The following is a 15,191-nucleotide window of genomic DNA, read 5'->3' on the forward strand; positions in this document are numbered from 1 at the left end:
TATATAGAGCAGCATATGGGGGCATATTCTATGGGGCAGCACATGGGACATATTCTATGGGGCAGCATATGGGGGCATAGTCTATGGGGCAGCATATGGGGGCACAATCTATGGAGCAGCATATGGGGGCACAATCTATGGAGCAGCATATGGGGGCATAATCTATGGAGCATCTTATTGGGGCATAATCTATGGAGCATCTTAAGGGGGCTTTACACATAGCGATATCGCTAAAGTGTCATCGATTTTGTGATGCTGCAGCGATATTGCTAGCAATATCGCTGTGTGATACCTCCGACCGGCTCCCCCGCTGGCTATCGCTGATTGCGCACGTCCATTTCTCATCGGCTGCTTCCTGCTGGCGCCGACGAGCGACATGTGGATGCGGGCCGGAGGACGTCATCATCGTCGTGTCTGAAAGATAAGTAACGACCGCTGCTGCGTCGCTATGTTGGTGGTGAGTCTGCCTGTTTGGCAGCTCACTAGTGACCATTTAGCGATGCACCAGCGATCCTGACCGGGTCATATCATGGTTGGGATCGCTGGTGCATCGCTAAATGTAAAGGGGGCTTTATGGTGGCATAATCTATGGAGCATCTTATGGGGCCATAACCTTTATGGAGCAGCATATGGGGCATATTATTCTATGGAGCATCTTATGGGGCCATTATTAACCTTTGTGCAGCATTATATGGGGTTTATTTTGTATGTAGCATCTTATGGGGCGATCATGAACTGTATGGAGCATTATATGGGGCTCTTAATTCAATATGGATATTCAAAAACATTTAACTTACTGATGTCTCAATTAATTTTACTTTTATTGGTATCTATTTTTATTTTTGAAATTTACCAGTAGCTGCTGCATTTTCCACCCTAGGCTTATACGCGAGTCAATAAGTTTTCCCAGTTTTTTGTTGCAAAATTAGGGGGTCGGCTTATACACGAGTATATACGGTAATTATTTTTTATATAAAATTGTTTTTATTGTATAAAAGCGCCAAAACATAAAAAATGATACAAATGAGGTATTGCTGTAATCGTACTGACCCGAAGAATAAAACCGCTTTATCAATTTTACCACACATCGAACGGTATAAACGCCCCCCCCCCAAAAAAAATTAATGAATTGCTGGTTTTTATTCATACTGCGTCCCAAAAATCGGAATAAAAAGCGATCAAAAAATGTCATGTGCATGAAAATGGTACCAATAAAAACATCAACTCTTCCCGCAAAAAATAAGACCTCAAATGACTCTGTGGGCCAAAATATGGATAAATTACAGCTCTCAAAATGTGATGATGCAAAAACTATTTTTTTGCAATAAAAAGCGTCTTAAAAATCTGCTATAGATAGTAAATCATCCCCCCCCCCCGTTATCACCCCCTTAGTTAGGGAAAAATAATAAAATAAAAATAATGTATGTATTTCCATTTTCCCATTAGGGTTGGGGCGAAAGATAGGGTTGGGGCTAGGGTTAGGGTACGGGCTAAAGTTAGGATTAGGGGTGTGATAGGATTAGGGTTGGGATTAGGGATATGTTGGAGTTAGAATTGGAGGGTTTCCACTGTTTAGGCACATCAGGGGCTCTCCAAACGCAACATGGCGTCTGATCTTAATTCCAGCCAATTCTGCGTTGAAAAAGTCAAACGGTGCTCCTTTCCTTCCAAGCTCTGTCATGCACCCAATCAGTGGTTTACTCTCGCATATGGGGTATTGGCCTACTCAGGACAAATTGCACAACAACTTTTGGGGTCCAATTTCTCCTGTTATCCTTGGGAAAATAAATTGGGGGCAAAAATCTCATTTTTGTGGAAAAAAATATGATTTTTTTTTATTTTTATGGCTCTACGTTATAAACTTCTGTGGGGGTGCAAAGTACTCACCACACATCTACAGCAGTAGATAAGTTCCTTGGGGGGGTCTATTTTCCAAAATGGTGTCATTTGTGGGGGGTTTCCACTCTTTAGGCACATCATCTCCAAAGGCGACATGGCATCCAGCCAATTCTGCGTGGAAAAAGTCAAACGGCGCTCCTTCCCTTCCAAGCTCTGCCATGCGCCCAAACAGTGGTTTACCCCCACATATATGGTATCAGCGTACTCAGGACAAATTGCACAATAACTTTTGGAGTCCTGTTTCCATTGGGAAAATAAAAATTGGGGGTGAAAAGATCATTTTTTTGGAAAAAAATATGATTTAATTTTACGGCTGTACGTTCTAAACTTCTGTGAAGCACTTGGGGTTCAAAGGACTCACCACATATCTAGATAAGTTCCTTGGGGGGTATAGTTTCCAAAATGGGGTCACTTGTGGGGGTTTCCACTGTTTAGGCACATCAGGGGATTTCCAAACGTAACATGGCGTCCGATCTCAATTCCAGCCAATTTTGCGTTGAAAAAGTCAAACGACGCTCCTTCCCTTCCGTGCTCTGCCATGCACCCAAACAGTGGTTCTCCCCACATATCAGGTATCAGCGTACTCAGGACAAATTACTCGATAACATTTGGGGCCCAATTTCTCCTGTTACCCTTGGTAAAATAAAAAATTGGACCTGAAGTAATTTTTTGTGAAAAAAAGTTACTTTTTTTTTTTTTTAAAAAACATTCAAAAAATTCCAGTGACGCACCTGAAGGGTTAATAAACTTCTTGAATGTGGTTTTGAGCACCCTGAGGGGTGCAGTTTTTAGAATGGTGTCACTTTTGGGTATTTTCTATCATATAGACCCCTAAAGGGACTTCAAATGTGATGTGGTCCCTAAAAAAAAAAAATGGTGTTGTAAAAAGGAGAAATTGCTGGTCAACTTTTAACCCTTATAACTTCCAAACAAAAAAAAAAATTTTGGTTCCAAAATTGTGCTGATGTAAAGTAAACATGTGGGAAATGTTACTTATTAAGTATTTTGTGTGCCATATCTCTGTAACTTAAGGGCATGAAAATTCAAATTTGGAAAATTGCTCCGGTCCCGAGTGTCAGTGGCAGCGCCGGGTGTTGATGCGAGAGACTCGTGCAAGTTTATCACATCACACACGCTAGTGTGAAACCGGTCTTATAAGTACAATATATGGGTGGTACTGCTGCATCTCTGTTACATAGGTGATACTGCGACTATACACCTCAGTCACAGTATCACCTATATAATGTATATACAGCACTCACCTATATGATGTATGCAACATAATATAGTATAATGCTGTCTTAATATAGTGTATAATGTATCACTCCGATAAGTTGTGAAAAAAGTGGCAGACTCTTTATTAGCCCATGTGGCAACGTTTCACATCCATAAAATGTAAGAGAAAAAAGACCAAGCAAAGAATGGCCTGCACACCAATTAAATCTGATAACACATAACAGTAGAAAAATGCTTTATTGGAAAACACAACACACGTGTTAATAACAATTAAAAAGGACAAAGGAAGTCCATGTAACACCCCCGCATATAATAATCACATACAGCCATAATAGGTATAGAGCATACAGCCATAATAGGTATAGAGCCCCTTTTGTATCATTAAGAGTACAGACAATGAAAAGCCGTCACAATACACCATATATGCAGAGCTTTTTCTGAGACATATGTAGTCTCCAAATTGATTCCTATATACCAGCCCAATGTAGAAACTTTCCAGGACCACAATTCAGGAGCCTGCAAGCAAATAAGGCTGTTAAGATGTAAGAGAAGTTGTAGCTACATACTCACTGAAACACCTAATGAGCAAAAACCCTGAAAGCCAGCTCAATATTGCCAGATGATGTGCTGGTGGATGGCCAGGTGCCCATGAAGTCTGTGGATAACCAAGGGAATAATGCCCATAGGCATCCAAAATCAAGTAAAGACATGGAGCAGGGGTGTGAGGCACAACCCCACGCGTATTGCTTGCTTAAAGCAGCTTTGTCAGAGGACGTGTGCTTTCTGGCCCAAACTCAGCATTTAAATAGCATGTAGATAATACCTTAAACGGCATCTGGTGTGTGAAAACTCCCCAGGGGTCATGGCCCTGCAGATGTGTCGTGCAGCCCGGTGTTCACACCAAAATCCCGCGAGAGGACCGCTGGATTGTCCCATCTCGCCAAAATCTTGCGGGAAGACCACGAGATCATTCCATATACCGTTGTATTGGTTTGTTTGTGCCTGCGCAGTGTGTTCAGTTTATTCAGACCGGTCTGATACAGCAACTAGTGTTGCCTGTGTATAAAGAGATGCAAACCAGAGGCTGCAAAACCTTCAGCACAATTAAAAAGTATCCTTTACCTCCATATAATCACTAACCTGGCACTGTCTATGCATCACATGGTAGGAAAAAATGTATGCGGCAAGACGTACACTGGATGGCATTGGCAATAGTGGAGCACATCCTAATGGGGATTGCACCAGACAGAAAAGATAAGATTACTTACTAAATGGGAAACTGCTGGGGAAATCAGACATGGAAAAAGACTTAGGCATCTTAGTCAATAAGAAGCTAAATTGGAGTGCCCAGTGTCAGGCAGCTGCCACCAAAGCAAATAGGGTCATGGGATGCATTAGAAGAGGTCTGGGGACACGAGATGAAAACATAATTCTCCCTCTGTACAAATCACTCGTCAGACCACACTTGGAGTATTGTGTGCAATTTTGGACGCCGGCGCTCAAGAAAGACATTACTGAACTTGAAAGGGTTCAAAGGCGGGCTACTAAAATGATAAATGGAGTTGGTTCACTACAATACCCAGAAAGGTTATCAAAATTAGGTCTATTTACTCTAGAAAAGAGAAGACTTAGGGGAGACTTAATATATATGTACAAGTATATCAGCGGGCAATACAGAGATCTCTCCAATGAACTGTTTGTACCAAGGACTGTGACAAGAACAAGGGGTATTCTCTTCGTTTGGAAGAAAGACAATTTCTGCACCAGCATAGAAGAGGGTTCTTCACGGTAAGAGCAGTGAGGCTCTGGAATTCTCTTCCTGAGGAAGTGGTGATGGCCAACTCACTGAATGAATGTAAGAAAGGAATGGATGCTTTTCTTATGAGTAACAGTATAGAAGGTTACGAATAACATAATATTATAGGTAGATGGTTGACCCAGCTTAATGGAAGGAATTTTTTTCCCTATGGAGAAAATTGGCTTCTACTCTGCAGGTTTTTTGCCTTCCCCAGGATCAACAATGCAGAACAGCTGCACTAAAAATAGGCTGAACTAGATGGACATAAGGTCTTCCGTCAGCCTTCAAACTATGTTACTAAGTAAAAAAAAAAAGTATTAATAAAATATAACAATAATTCAGTAATACCTCCCTTGGAAACTCCCTGAATCCAAAGTCACTGAATCACAAGTCACACTTACCACAGTTCGCACCTATGCTCAGGTCACACTCAACTCGTTCACACTCGCTCAGGCAGATTTTTTTTTTTTTTCCCTTCAACAGCAAACCACCCTGCTGCTCAATGCACTCCTTTTAGGAGAGTGAGGGGCACGAAAAAGCAAAGTTCACTGATCGGGGTGAGGAGTGTTCTAGTTTGTGGGGTTTGTGTGGCGGGGCTGCTTTTTTTTTTGTCCCAGTCCGGCCCTGGGTAGTAAGATGCAAGGCTCGTCTCGAGTTTCTCACGTGTGTGACCCGGCCTAATACGTGTAACGTGCAGTAAGCCGCTCAGTACTTTGGTGTGCCACCTGTGTCCATACATGATTAACTGATCCTTTGCCAAGAGTTTAGTCTACCTGCTCCACTGGAAATCGAGATGAGGAAAAAATCTGTCGGTTTGTGAGATGGTAGCACAGGATGTGGAAGGCCAGGGGCAACTTCACGGTCTGTACAGGCTGCAATGCCCAACCACCACATGGTGTATGTATAATATAGTGTGTCTATGGGGCTGTAGTTATAGTCTGTATGCAATGAGATACGATGGTGTGAACCCAGCGCTATGAGGAATACGTGTCGTGCAGTTAGTCGGTCTCTGCCGGAATCCAATCCACAACGTAGTGAGAGATAAGCCCTTATCTGGGGAACGTCGGCTAGTGAAGCGGGGAACGTAACCGCTTTTCAGAAAACGGATTTCCTCACATTGTCTGACACGTTTTATGTTACTGCCTTCACGCTGAACACGCGCTCGCAAGCGTTGAAGACGGGAACCATTCCCTGCGTTACGCCCGGCCGCGCGCGCTTTCTACAAAATGGAGTCTCTCTCCAAACCCTGTCCTTTGTTTCCTGCCTAACCGCCGCCCGGCAACAGGGCCCACCAATCAGAACACGCGCATTACAAAGCGCGGGATGCATATTAAGTTGATGACGCAATTGCTAGTCGGAATATTCCATTGTGCTATATATTGATTTTATTTATAATAACTTACCGAATGAGCAATTAAACGTTGCAAGAATTGTGTACAACCTGTTTTCATAGTCCGCCGCATGACTGTATTAGTTAGTGTCTTTCTTTTGTCTCATCTGTCTCCCCACGCTGATATGGTTCATTCCAGACGTGTGTTGAATTGTAGATTAGGTGGGCGGAGTTATCGAAGCAATATAAGAAGGTGTAGGCGGCACTGCGGCATTTCGGGTCCTTTGTGTACAGCAGTGAGCGTGTCTGTCCAACCTCAGCAGAGGTACGGTAAGTGACCGGGTGTGGGCGGGACAGGGGCATTGGTTGTACGGTGCTCGGCATTGCTGTACGGTCATATGTAATCCTCCGTGATTATACGTCTTGCTGTCGCCATGAAGGCATTGTGCCGGTTATACGGGGTCTATGTGGCGCAGCACAGTTTATACAGAGAAGTGTCGCAGTAGTACTCTGACTGGAATTGGGGTGGCCGGGAATAGACCGCCATCGGCGGACAGCGTGGCGCCCTAGTAATGGCGGGCGGCTCCCCGCGCTGCTGTGGCGTGACTCGCCTGCAGGGACCGCCCCCTGAGCACGTGGCGGGCGCCATCTTTTGCCCATTGTAAAGCTACAGTCTGGCCGCTCTTTCTCCATAGAAATCGTCATCATGTCTTCAGATGAAGGAAAGCTTTTTATCGGCGGCCTGAGCTTCGACACCGACGAACAGAACCTGGAGCAGGTGTTCAGCAAGTACGGCCAGATCTCGGAAGGTTCGTGTGATGGCGCCTTTTTTCTTGCAGAGCTTGTTTCTCTTGTTATGGCGATCTAATGCTATTTTGTACGTCTGCAGTGGTGGTAGTGAAGGATCGGGAGACGAAGAGGTCACGAGGCTTTGGCTTTGTTACATTCGAAAGCCCTGATGATGCCAAGGATGCCATGCAAGCAATGAATGGAAAGGTGAGCCTACCGATTTATTGCTTTAGGGGGTCTGGAAACCGATTTGCTAATCCTGTTTCAACACTCCACCCCAAAATAAAGGAATGGAGAGGATGATGCAGAGTAATGGGTGTTTATGGTGGCCACAGTAGTCTCTGCCAGGCTGAGTTGTGCCATGGCCTGGAACACCCTTAAGCTGAGGGTTTTTTTGCTGCAGTGACTGATGTTGCATTAGAACAATGCTTGTACTGCAGGTCCATGCAGTATGGCTAGCTTTTTCCTTACTTGGTACTCTTGTTTCCCTTTTAGTCTGTGGATGGCCGTCAGATTCGAGTAGACCAGGCTGGCAAGTCCTCTGGTGATAGACGCGGGGGTTACAGAGGAGGCTCTTCAGGTGGCAGAGGATTTTTCCGTGGCGGTAGAGGACGTGGTATGTATCCAAATGTAGAGCTGCTGTAGATTCTCATAAACCGTACAGATGGTTCTAAGCCTTTGTTTTAATATGACCAGGTGGTGGAGACAGAGGTTATGGAAGCAGCCGGTTTGATAACAGGAGTGGAGGATATGGTGGATCTCGTGACTACTATGGAAGGTGAGGAGGCAATGCCTTTGTAAAAGTGTCTTAATATAAATTTTTATTCTCCCTCATCTAAATTGTCAACTTTCAAACTATTATGCAATGTCCAATCCATATACTTGGTTATTTTAGAACTATTCTAATTTTACTCCCTTCTACATGGGGTTGTTTTGCATCTAGTCACTAAGCCTGTCTGCTTTCCTCTTCTGTTTAAAGGGGTAAGCTTATTTTATCATACAACCTATAATTGGTAGGTTGGCAAAACTGCCTTTATAACTACATATTTTTTTAGATAAATTATTAAACACCATAACAAAGGACTTCAGAGGCAGACAACACAGGATGTTACAATTGTCTTCTAGAGGTTGTCCACTATGTGTAGTGGGAATATCAATATAAAACCTTGCTGAGTGCATTGTTTCCAAAGTCCCTGTGAGCATCACTACTGCTCTCTTCTCATCCCTATCACTTGACCCACAGCTGCCTGTGACGTAAACTTCTGGAATTGGAAGTGGGACCCAGTCTCGGACTGGGCTATGGGGCAGCATGACAGCCCAGAATCATGCGGTCTCTCCTGCACCAAACGTAACAATATAAAAATACTTAAATGTACTGCAATTTTTGGTAAATCTAAGGTGGTACATTCCAAGTAAGCCCCTGAAGTTAGGCTTGCACTTACCTAAAAGGCAAAACTTTAGCATTCAGTCATGATGGTAACAGTTGTGGACTCTGGAAATTCTCTGGTATCTTCCTTGCAGATGTATGTAAGCCTCACTTTCTGATATTTGGTTGGAATGTGCAATCTTGTATTTGCCCAAAACAATTTCAATCCTATATAGATCTAGTATGATTGAGTAGGAATATGTCCACTGATAGATTTGTAGTGGTATACAAAACCCTTATTATTTATACGAGTACACAAGTCAAGTAGGACTGTCCTACTTTCATGCAGTAGTACTTGAAATTTAGATCTATTTTCATGTTTGGTCCAATGTATAATTATAAATAAGATGAACACTTAAAACTGTAAGGCATCCTGTGTGGTCTCTGCCTCTGAGATCATATATTATTATTTATTTTATTTTTTTCCCTTAGATAAAAATTAGATTTCTATTTTTGCTCCTGTCGTTTAAACTTTGTGGGAGTGCCTTTCATTTAACAGGTCATTCATGGGTATTTATGCTTTTCAACATTGCAGTCAACTACACTAGTGTCAAAGCTTTTCTGACAGTCTAAATTTAATCCCAGATGAGCCTAGCATTGGTATGCTGTGGGTGCAAGGTAGGAAATGGCCTGTAGATGGCACTGTTTGCAGTCAGGCTGCCTCTAAGGTCACATGGCTTCCATGAAGCTGCACCCCACTAATGTTACATTACAAACTAATCGGTGACTCGCAGGTTGTTGGAAACTTTGCCTCCCACTAGTGCATACAGATAGAACTGCCCCTGAAAAAGTGGTAACTCTGACCGCACACTTCCCCCACCTTTCCATTTGTGATACTTATAGTTTGTGGTGGTAAATTGCCACAATTTTTGGTCATTGGTGTAAAATTTAAGCTAAAGTGTGTGGGGTTTTTGCTTCCCTCTAGTGGCAGAAGCCAAGGCGGTTATGGGGATAGGTCTGGAGGCTCATACAGAGACAGCTATGACAGTTATGGTAAGTAATCTGACAGGGATCTAATGAGGGTTTGTGTTTTTTGTTTTTTTTTATGTTTCCCCCCCCCCCCCCTAATAAAGGGGTTTTATGGTTTAAAAAGTCCCCTGGTTGCAGATTGAGCATGTAGCTCTTTTTAATATTGCTGATTCCCCCATGCTACTGGTTTGTCATGTTGAAACAGCTGCAGCCAATAACAGTTTGTGCCATCACCTTTTTGGCTGGGCTCCTTTACTGGCTGCACTTTTAAATGTGATGTCTGGATGGTCAATGATATGGAGGGCAGTGCTGGACATGGGGAAGGGTGAGAAGTGGCATCCTACATCTAAGGCTCGGTTCACAACACTGTGTCATCGTTTGATGGATCTGGTAAACTGATGCACTAACCATGTGAGCCAAATTGTGTGGGTTTTTTTTTGGGGGGGGGGGGCACGCGCGCAATCTCATAACACATGGTTGCATTGCATCACCATGCGTTTAGCCATAAAGTTCAGAGCAAATGCTTCCGTTCGCTCTGCATTAGCCTTAACGCACCCAAAAACACGTTAGACTGTGTTCTCTGGTGCTTCACAAAATAATACACCATGGCTAACATGCTGTTTTTGACATGCATTAGGATGTTTGTTATTGGCAGTCAATGGGTGCATTAACAGAACCGTTACTATGCGTTAGTGCCACATAGAAACAAGTCTGTTAAACGGATTGCAATAACGCAATGTGACCCCAGCCTAAGTGACAAGTTTTTCTGTTTTGTTTTTTTAAATAAACTTTAGCATAAAGTTGTTGTAATGCATGTTGACGTTCTGGTCTACATTTTATAGTGCCGTAAGACCCAGTTTAGACCAAAATGGGATAAGGGACAAAACTAGAATAGGGTAGTTTATTCTGACAACTGTCCATATGCAAGTGACTTTACAACTGTGCCTGCTTCTTGTCCTCAGCTACACACAACGAGTAAAATATCCTCCTGACTCAAGATCGTCCTTCCAATGGCTGTATTTATAAAGATTTTTGGAGCTTCGCAGAATCGTTATTATGTAGTACTTCTACTTCTGTTCATTTTTTTAATATACATCTCGTATTCCTGACTGCCTCTTAAGTTATGTGAAACAGCTGTCCTATAGGGTCTGACCTTGGGCACTTGCTTTTATTTTGATCTTACTTTTGGTAAATATTTCTTTTATAATGTTACTAATGCATTGACAGGCACAATTTCCTGTCAGAGCTGTTTCATTTGAGGCAAACTAGTTGGCGTTTACCTTGCATTATGTGGAGTGTATTGGAGTAGATCATGTCCTTCAGCAACAGGTTATGTTTTTTTTTTCTTTTACTGGCATGTTTGCAAACTTTTACCTGTTTGCTGGTGGACTTGGTCTTTTGATGCAACAGTGTCTTGTACTTGCCTGTTGCTGCTGTATATAGTGCCAGGGGTTAATGTCCCCAAATACTTTAAGAATTCTTATGAAAACATTCCTTTAGTGTAACAAGGTAGATGAGAGCCTGGGTGCGATGTAAATAGTGGCCAAGCCTCCTTGATATACTTAAAGTGAAACTGTCCAATCTCTCCAATAAGTCACAAGAAGTTCTTGAAAATGTTTGTTTATACTGTCCTTTTTTTACTGGATGGAATTGTATTGAAGTGGTTACAGAATTCTTGTATTCAACTTGCGTTTGGCTTCACGAAGCCTATTAAAAGACCGTATGAAAAGAAACATGTTCCTGACATTTACCTTCTGCACAACATTGATGTGGCTGGGCATGATGCACACTGGGGTTTGCTTTATTAGGAAGCTAAATCAAATAAAACTTGTGGCCTTTGCTAAGTATAACATAAGTGATAACAAGAGGTCATGTAAAGCAGTTCAGGATGTTGGGTTTCTATAAAGACAATTAACTAGATAGTTTTCACTGTAACAATTCCAGATGTATGTCTCCATTCCTAGGTTGTTAAACATTTAAACTTTTCTTGATCAAACAAACTTCACTCTGCCAGTGTTCCTAAAACATGCCAGAGGGTGAAACTAGAACACACAAAATCCAGTTATGGAATTGGCATTGTTGGATAAGTAATGCATTTGTGAATGGAATGTTAGTTAAAATGTTATGCAGTTATAGGGATTATACCATATTAGATGGTACAAAACTGCCTTCTGAGAATCCTCTACTAGAGTACAGACTCTGCAATGTCCTTGGAGAAGTCAAGTGTTGTGCATCCTGTGAAGCCTCCTGAAAGCTGCTCTTGGCTAGTTCAGTTGTGGAATTAGTCCGGTATTTTGAGGTAACTCTTCTGCTCATGTCCACATCCCTTTTCCTTGAGCTCACACCATTCTAAGTATACAACTTGCTCATTCACCTTTTAAAATGTATAAAGCACTGGTTTCTTAACTTGGCTCAAAAGTCAGCCAGCTAATGTGCTGGCAAACCACAATTTCAAACTTGTGTTTTTCCAACTAACTTTACAATGGGTTTCTCAAGAGGCTGGGCAGACAAGATGTCTGGGATGATTTGGTGAATCCGGTTTTGAGCAGGGGGCTGGACCAGATGATCCAGGAGGTCCCTTCCAACTCATCACACAATGTGTGGACTTATGAAGGATTTCCTATAGTATGTGTACTTGTAGGCACAAATGCAGGTCTTGCAGTTACATGCCCTGTAATGGTCTGTGGGTGTAAGTCTAGTCATCTAGGTAAAGGCAATGCCTTATATGCTTTGACACCCCCCACCCCCCCCCCCCCTACAAAACTACCAGCCAAGGAATAACACAACTACCTTTTTAAATGTACCAGTGCTGTTAAAAATGATCTTTCATTTACTTTTTATGTATCCTAGTTGCTCAAGCAAGAATAATTCAGTTGTCACTTTTAAACCGCTACATGGGGTGGTGGGTTCACAATGAATGAGTCACATTTCATGTAGCTAAAGGGATCATTACTAGTGATGAGCGAGTATACTCTTCCTCGGGTTTCCTCGGCATGCTCAAATTTAGTGTTGATGCGGCTGCATGATTTGTGACTGCTAGACAGGCTGAATACATGAGGGTAGCCTGTTAGGAATTCCACACATGTATTGTATATCATGCATTATAAATCATGCAGCCGTGTCAACAAACACTAAATCATTGAGCACGCCAAAATACTTGGGGGGAAACCCGAGCAACAATGCTACTCTCTCATTGCTTATCACCCTGTGCAAACTAACTTATATGAATGTTTGCAGTGACTTCTGCAGTGGTAGCTACTGAATGACTTGGTCATACAGCAAATGTCTAGGTTTCTTTGCAATATAACTCCTCGTGTGATTTAAACCTTGATGTGGTTGTTTTTTTTTTTTGTTTTTTTTCTTTCAGAATAACTGGTTACTTCTGATTCCAGACCTGCTAGTCATGCTGGAAAAAACAGAAACTTCTTTGTATCTACCTCTTAGAGGTCAGTATGTGTAAATATTCAACTGAAGTGCATGGCTTATCCTTCATACAAAGTTGTATTTAAACAAGTTTATAATTGACCAGTTTTGGTGATTTGCCAGCATGTTTTATGCAGGCAGATAATCCTACAATGAATATGCAAACCACATGGCCCATGCGAACAGAATGTGCTTCATGTATGATGTGCCAGGTCAGAACAATTCTATTGGTGATTGTTCTGTTCCCTGTGGTGTTGACCTGTAAACACTGATCAACATGTATATGGTTAATTACTGCAAATTAACTTGCCTAAGTGCACAGTTATAAATGTTGCTCACCCAGTATCATGCTGGATTCCTCCTATGCATTTCATATTGGGTCTAGAGGGTCTTCTGGCAAATATGCAAGTACTAACCTATGCAGCATCAGTAGTAAAAGAGAAAATGTAAAAAATAATAAAAAAAAAATTCTCACCTTCCAGCATCCCGCACAGCCTTACCGCCTCTCCACGCTCCTGGTCCCAGTAATCCTTTGCGTGAATGACCGCGAGATGTCGTACTCCTGTGAGATCTCAATGTCATTCTCGCAAAGCATTACTGGGACCATGAGCGTGTAGAGAGGTGGGACGCCGGAAGGTGAGAATAACAATTTTATTTAAATTCTATTTTTTACAAGGGATATGGTACCCAGAGGACCGAGACCTCTCCTCTGGACCGTGGGTACCATCCGCAAATGTTGTTTTTGCATGGTGGGCACAGCCACATGTGGGAAGTAAGCAGAACAATGCAATCCTATGGGTGTGTGATCGCCACGATGCCACTAAATTAATGAGCATGCTGCATTTTTTACCGTGAAGCGATTCCACCACGGAAAAACGTAGTATTAGCACAGCATTGTGGAATCCCATAGGACTGCATTGGATGCTTAATTTTTGCGGCAAAATCACATGTTTAAAAACGCAAAAAAAAAGTGTGAACTCTGCATTAGTGTTGTAGTAAATATGCAAGTACTCCCTGTTAGTCTACTCTACTTTTTCAAGAGTCTGTCTTCATACACCAAGGTTCCTGTGGCAGAAGACCCATTCCATAATGCAGCATGAAGCCTTCCCTTGTCACTGGCAAAGAGCTCTTGCTTTCAAGATGCCTCTTGACTCACATTTGCAAAAAGTCAAACAAAGTAACCTCAAAATTTCCCCCCAAAATACAAGGTTTTCCAAAGCACTCCCATCAATTTTCATCCTTCATGTATTGCAGTCATCACATTTATATAGCACTGTGGACTTGCAATTACCAAGTTTATTTTAATTCTACCCAGTTAAGCCTTCTCTTCCATAAGATCTGACATCTGATTAAAAAAACTGACTAGCTGAATCCTAAGCTCTGAAGTAGAAACTAGAGGTTACTCTTCCCTGTATGAGTCATAAGTCCCTGCAAAAGGAGGGAGCAGCTTGGTAAGGAGTTAAAAAGGAATGATAAATGCAGGGACAAGAGACTTCCTGTTTCTATATAAAGCAGAGAAGAATTAACCGGGTAGAAAGGTAAAACAAGCAACTAAGTACAGACTCCCATTACATGAATGTGTAGGAACAAGTAGTGCCAAATTCACTAAAAATATGCTCCTCTTACAATTAATGTGTGCCTAACAGAATGTTATGAGTCCTAAACTAGCAACTGAGACTTAATGGTATTGTGTAATATATAAATGCAAAAACTTTAGAGTTGTTGGGCAATGGGGATAGTGTCAGACTTCTAGTGCAACTTCATGTAGCTTCACTTGCAGCAAACTGTTACCTGTAATGAATGTAGTGGGAAATCTATACAAGCAGCAACATAACTTATTTTTTTTTTTTTTTTTTTTTTTTTTTTTTCCTTCCAGCAGGCCTCATGGATGTGGAAGACATTTTTTTTTTCTTATTTTTGCAATAAAGTTTCTTAAAAGGATTTGAGTACTGTATTTCTTAACTTCTCCATATTTGGTCAGATATGTTGAAAACACCCTGCTTAGGTTTTTCGCAACTTATACCTTCCTTACACTTTAAGATCATTGTAATCTAGTATCACCTATTCCATTATGATGTACAATATTACATCCAGGAGCACAGCTTAACTGCCCCAAGCTCTAGGTGTGACCAACAGCTGGTTCTAGAGCTATAACACTTAACCCAACAGTGTACACTATAAATGCAGAAAAAAAAAAAACACTTTCACTACCTTGGGTGTTTAACCCCTTCACTACCAAGTGTGGCTTGCACATTAACTCCCAGGCCAATTTTTTTATAATTCTGACCACTGTCCCTTTATGAGGTAATAACTCTGAAACA

General features: G+C 41.9%; 1 protein-coding gene across 5 annotated transcripts; it reads left to right on the plus strand.

The window, feature by feature from the left end:
- Positions 1-6,448: 6,448 nt before the first annotated feature.
- On the plus strand, positions 6,449-14,811 carry LOC141050421 (cold-inducible RNA-binding protein B-like). 5 transcript variants are annotated; one of them, XR_012220513.1, is made up of 8 exons: positions 6,449-6,593; positions 6,959-7,072; positions 7,153-7,259; positions 7,548-7,668; positions 7,749-7,830; positions 9,404-9,471; positions 12,815-12,893; positions 14,747-14,811. XR_012220513.1 is itself a non-coding variant. In XM_073547197.1 (7 exons), exons 1-7 carry the CDS (start codon positions 6,449-6,451, stop codon positions 12,817-12,819), a joined length of 642 nt encoding a protein of 213 aa, XP_073403298.1. In that variant the 3' UTR covers positions 12,820-12,894. The 5 variants fall into 5 exon arrangements, 3 of the variants coding, with proteins under 3 accessions (XP_073403298.1, XP_073403297.1, XP_073403299.1); XR_012220514.1 differs by having other exon boundaries at positions 14,750-14,811; XM_073547197.1 differs by lacking the exon at positions 14,747-14,811 and having other exon boundaries at positions 12,815-12,894.
- Positions 14,812-15,191: the final 380 nt, after the last annotated feature.

This window comes from Dendrobates tinctorius, unplaced genomic scaffold (assembly GCF_039654945.1).
Source record: "Dendrobates tinctorius isolate UK_male_01 unplaced genomic scaffold, ASM3965494v1 ptg000011l, whole genome shotgun sequence".
NCBI lineage: Eukaryota > Metazoa > Chordata > Amphibia > Anura > Dendrobatidae > Dendrobates > Dendrobates tinctorius.

Bases quoted from the DNA above. Each gene is read 5' to 3' on its own strand.
- LOC141050421 (XM_073547196.1), top strand. From the start codon at position 6,449: ATGGTTCATTCCAGACGTGTGTTGAATTGTAGATTAGGTGGGCGGAGT. The intron at 7,260-7,547 runs GTGAGCCTACCG...TTTCCCTTTTAG, and splicing joins TGCAAGCAATGAATGGAAAG to TCTGTGGATGGCCGTCAGAT. The intron at 7,831-9,403 runs GTGAGGAGGCAA...GCTTCCCTCTAG, and splicing joins TCTCGTGACTACTATGGAAG to TGGCAGAAGCCAAGGCGGTT.